Genomic DNA, 3,080 nt, shown 5'->3' on the forward strand with positions numbered 1-3,080 from the left:
CCAATTTAGTGCTACTTGGTCCCAATGGAATTTCCCATTGGGAACCTGCTAGCACTAAGATGCTAACTGGTTAGCTAGATGCTTCCGACAAACCAGCCACAACCAAAAAGCTTGCGAACCTTCCGCCACAACAATCCCGCCCCCTTGATAATCGACCAATCACATTCACTTTATTCACTCGCGTAAAGTCGGGCACCACTGGGAGAATTCGGAAATACAACGGTTGGAACGGCCGCTTCCCTACGACTTACGACTAAGTATATAATTTGGTTGACTTCTGTGTTTGCAGTTTGGGGGTGGAGCCTGTGGACCGTGACGTCATCAGGAAGCCGCCTCGGAACGTGAAGGACAGCATCCTGACCCGCAGCCTGCTGGTTAAAGTTCTGGTGTCGGCGTTCATCATCGTCTGCGGGACGCTGTTTGTCTTCTGGAGAGAGGTGCCCCACCGACCCGGTTCTCCCGACCCGCCTGCCTGGTTCTGATCCGACCCGCTTTCAAGCTCTGACCCGGTTTCTGTGTCTTTTGGGTTTTAGTTGCAGGACAACGTGATCACTCCTCGAGACACCACCATGACCTTCACCTGCTTCGTCTTCTTCGACATGTTCAACGCTCTGAGCTCGCGTTCTCAGGTAGACCCGCCCCTCTGGGTTCCGATCCGTTTAACCGGAACCAGAACCTCAGGAGTTTCTGAGTTCTCAGTGAAAGCCGTCCTCCAGGTCTACAGCTGATCTATGAACCGTGTCTCCTCAGACTCGAATGGTCCATGAAATGGGTCTGTGCAGCAACAGAACCTTCTGCTACGCCGTCCTGGCCTCCATCATGGGGCAGCTGCTCGTCATCTACTTCCCTCCTCTGCAGAGCATCTTCCAGACGGAGAGCCTCAGCATCCTGGGTGAGCAGCTTCTCCTGGCCGTCCTCATACTTTCAGAACTGCCTCGGTTGTTTTCCACTCATGTTCGAGTCGCTCTGTAATCTGAGTCCTTTAATCATGGCTACCAGCAGACGCTTAACGGCGAGTAGTCAGAAGAACCCAGACAGGAGTGGAGCGTTCTGCATATTAAATGAGGACGTTTATTCTGTTAGAAAGTGACCAGATCAAGTCTCAGAACAGGCTTCCTGCAGGTCCTTAAAAAGTCTTAAAAAGTCTTGAATTTAACTCGCTTTATGCTGTAGGAACCCTGCAGAATATCAACAAACAGGAAGTTTTTTGCTTCTGTTGTAAAATAATTTTAATCTAAAATGATCCTAAATAAAAAAAATTAAAAAAAGCTAAAATTGCATAAAGAAAAAAATTTACCTCAGTTTTAATAGTTTAGATTTTTCTTTGTAAAGTTTTGTCACTTTAACGATAGTTGTATAATATTTAGTGTTTCTGCTCCTGCAGACCTGCTGTTCCTGCTCAGCCTCACCTCCTCGGTGTGCGTCGTGTCAGAAGTCATCAAGAAGGTGGAGCGGTGCCGAGGAGCCGAGCGCCGCCCCCCCTCTGACCCCTCCCTGGATGTATGACCCCGCCCCCTTCGGCTCTGTGTGCTGATTGGTGGAGGACGATGTCTGGAGGGTCTCACCTGGCAGCACTGACTCTTTTTTTCCTCTGTGAGGTCCTCAGAGTGGCTGTCCAGTCTGGGACTGGATGTGTTTGGGTTTATTGGAGCGGAGCGGCCCGCCGCCGTTCACTGGAGCAGCTTCCTGTTTGTGAAACGCTGCGCTGCTTCGCTTTGAACCCCTTTGGGTTCGTGTTCAGCAGACTGTGGAGGTGTAACCGTACAGTTTGGACTCAGACAGGCTGCAGCCTCTAAACGTCTCAGTTTATTCTCTGGGTTCTGAGGACAAACGTCTGGGATCGGCGTGAAGCTGGTTCTGACCTCTGTGACCCGGAACCTCAGCAGGATTCTCCTCTGGAACGCCAAGCTTCAGAGTCTGGATCCTTGCAGAGGAAAAGTTGCTGAAATCATTCCAGGTTTGTTTTTTTTTTCCCCTCCGCTGGAACGCCACTTCCTCGGATCCCAGAAATATTCCAGCCTCATCTTCCGCTGCTCTGCAGGTTGTTTTGTCCTAATTCTGCTGCTCCGGCAGAACCTCATGTAAACGGTTCTGGTACCACCCACACTACAGCTGGTTGATATTTACGCTAAAGAACCTGCAGGCTGGGAGGGATCCGGAACCAGATTCCCAGCTGGATCCAAACAGGGATCCTATCCTCCGTTTGACGGCGCGTCGTATCGTTACACCTCCACTGGTTCCCGCTCCGGTTTTGGTTCTTTCCTGTTTCACTTCCTGATGCCAAACATGCGGTTCTGCAGGGTCCAAATGGCAACGCTTCCTCATCTGGTGCCTTAGAGAAGCCACGGATGCTTGGAAGGATCTCCGTAGTTTCAGGTCCTGCTCCGGCTCCCCCTGTGGTCCAAAAAGAGAAGGCGTCCCGATGCGTTCTGGCTGATCTGTGGGCTGTCTCCGTTTTATTTATTTCTAAAAGGTCTCTGCTGCTGTTTCCCCAAAAAATAAACTCCCTCTTTCCACTGGACTGCTGGCTTCCTGTGTTGCACCTCTGCTGGTTTCCTGTAGGTGGCTGCGGACGTGCACGCCGCCGCACACGTGAAGAAACGCTACGTTTACGTTTAGTTTTTCTAGTTTCAATCCTTTTAAGATTTTTTATGATCAGGCATAAAAAAAGCCAGAATAAATGTTTAATTTATAAATAAAAATATTTAGGTGGGGCTGATTTTTATTGTGACTGAAATCTTTGGAGAAAATTGTGGAGGGAGGAAATAAAACTTTAATCGAGGAAACATTGTGGATCTTCTGGGTCTTTTTTTTTGTCCTCGATTGATGATTTTTTTTAATCTTTGATGTTTTTTGGCAGCAGATTCTCAGTTTTCAACCTCGGCAGAAGATCCAGTTCCAAACTAAATATTTACCCAATGCTGAGTCTGCAGAGTTCATCCCAGGTTCTCTCTAGAAACGCTGCAGGTTCGACCGCAGCTGCTCAGCCTTTTAGAACATCTTCAGGTTTCTTTTATATTTTATTGAGAAAAACGCTTTCAATTCTATTCAGTTTATTTCTATAGCTCCAATTCACATCA

The 3,080-nt window shown here is 48.4% G+C and overlaps 1 protein-coding gene across 1 annotated transcript in view; it reads left to right on the plus strand.

Annotated features, from left to right (window-relative positions):
- The window catches only part of atp2c1 (ATPase, Ca++ transporting, type 2C, member 1), a 27,193-nt gene extending 24,694 nt beyond the window's left edge, over nt 1-2,499 (plus strand). Inside the window, exons 22-25 of the mRNA XM_015391666.1 lie at nt 290-437; nt 534-629; nt 751-892; nt 1,385-2,499. Of these exons, the coding sequence (XP_015247152.1) occupies nt 290-437; nt 534-629; nt 751-892; nt 1,385-1,506 (508 nt within the window). The 3' untranslated portion in view covers nt 1,507-2,499. The remainder of the gene's footprint in view (nt 1-289; nt 438-533; nt 630-750; nt 893-1,384) is intronic.
- The last annotated feature ends 581 nt before the right edge of the window (nt 2,500-3,080 follow it).

The sequence above is a fragment of the Cyprinodon variegatus genome, unplaced genomic scaffold, assembly GCF_000732505.1.
Source record: "Cyprinodon variegatus isolate N-32 unplaced genomic scaffold, C_variegatus-1.0 Scaffold554, whole genome shotgun sequence".
Classification (NCBI taxonomy): domain Eukaryota; kingdom Metazoa; phylum Chordata; class Actinopteri; order Cyprinodontiformes; family Cyprinodontidae; genus Cyprinodon; species Cyprinodon variegatus.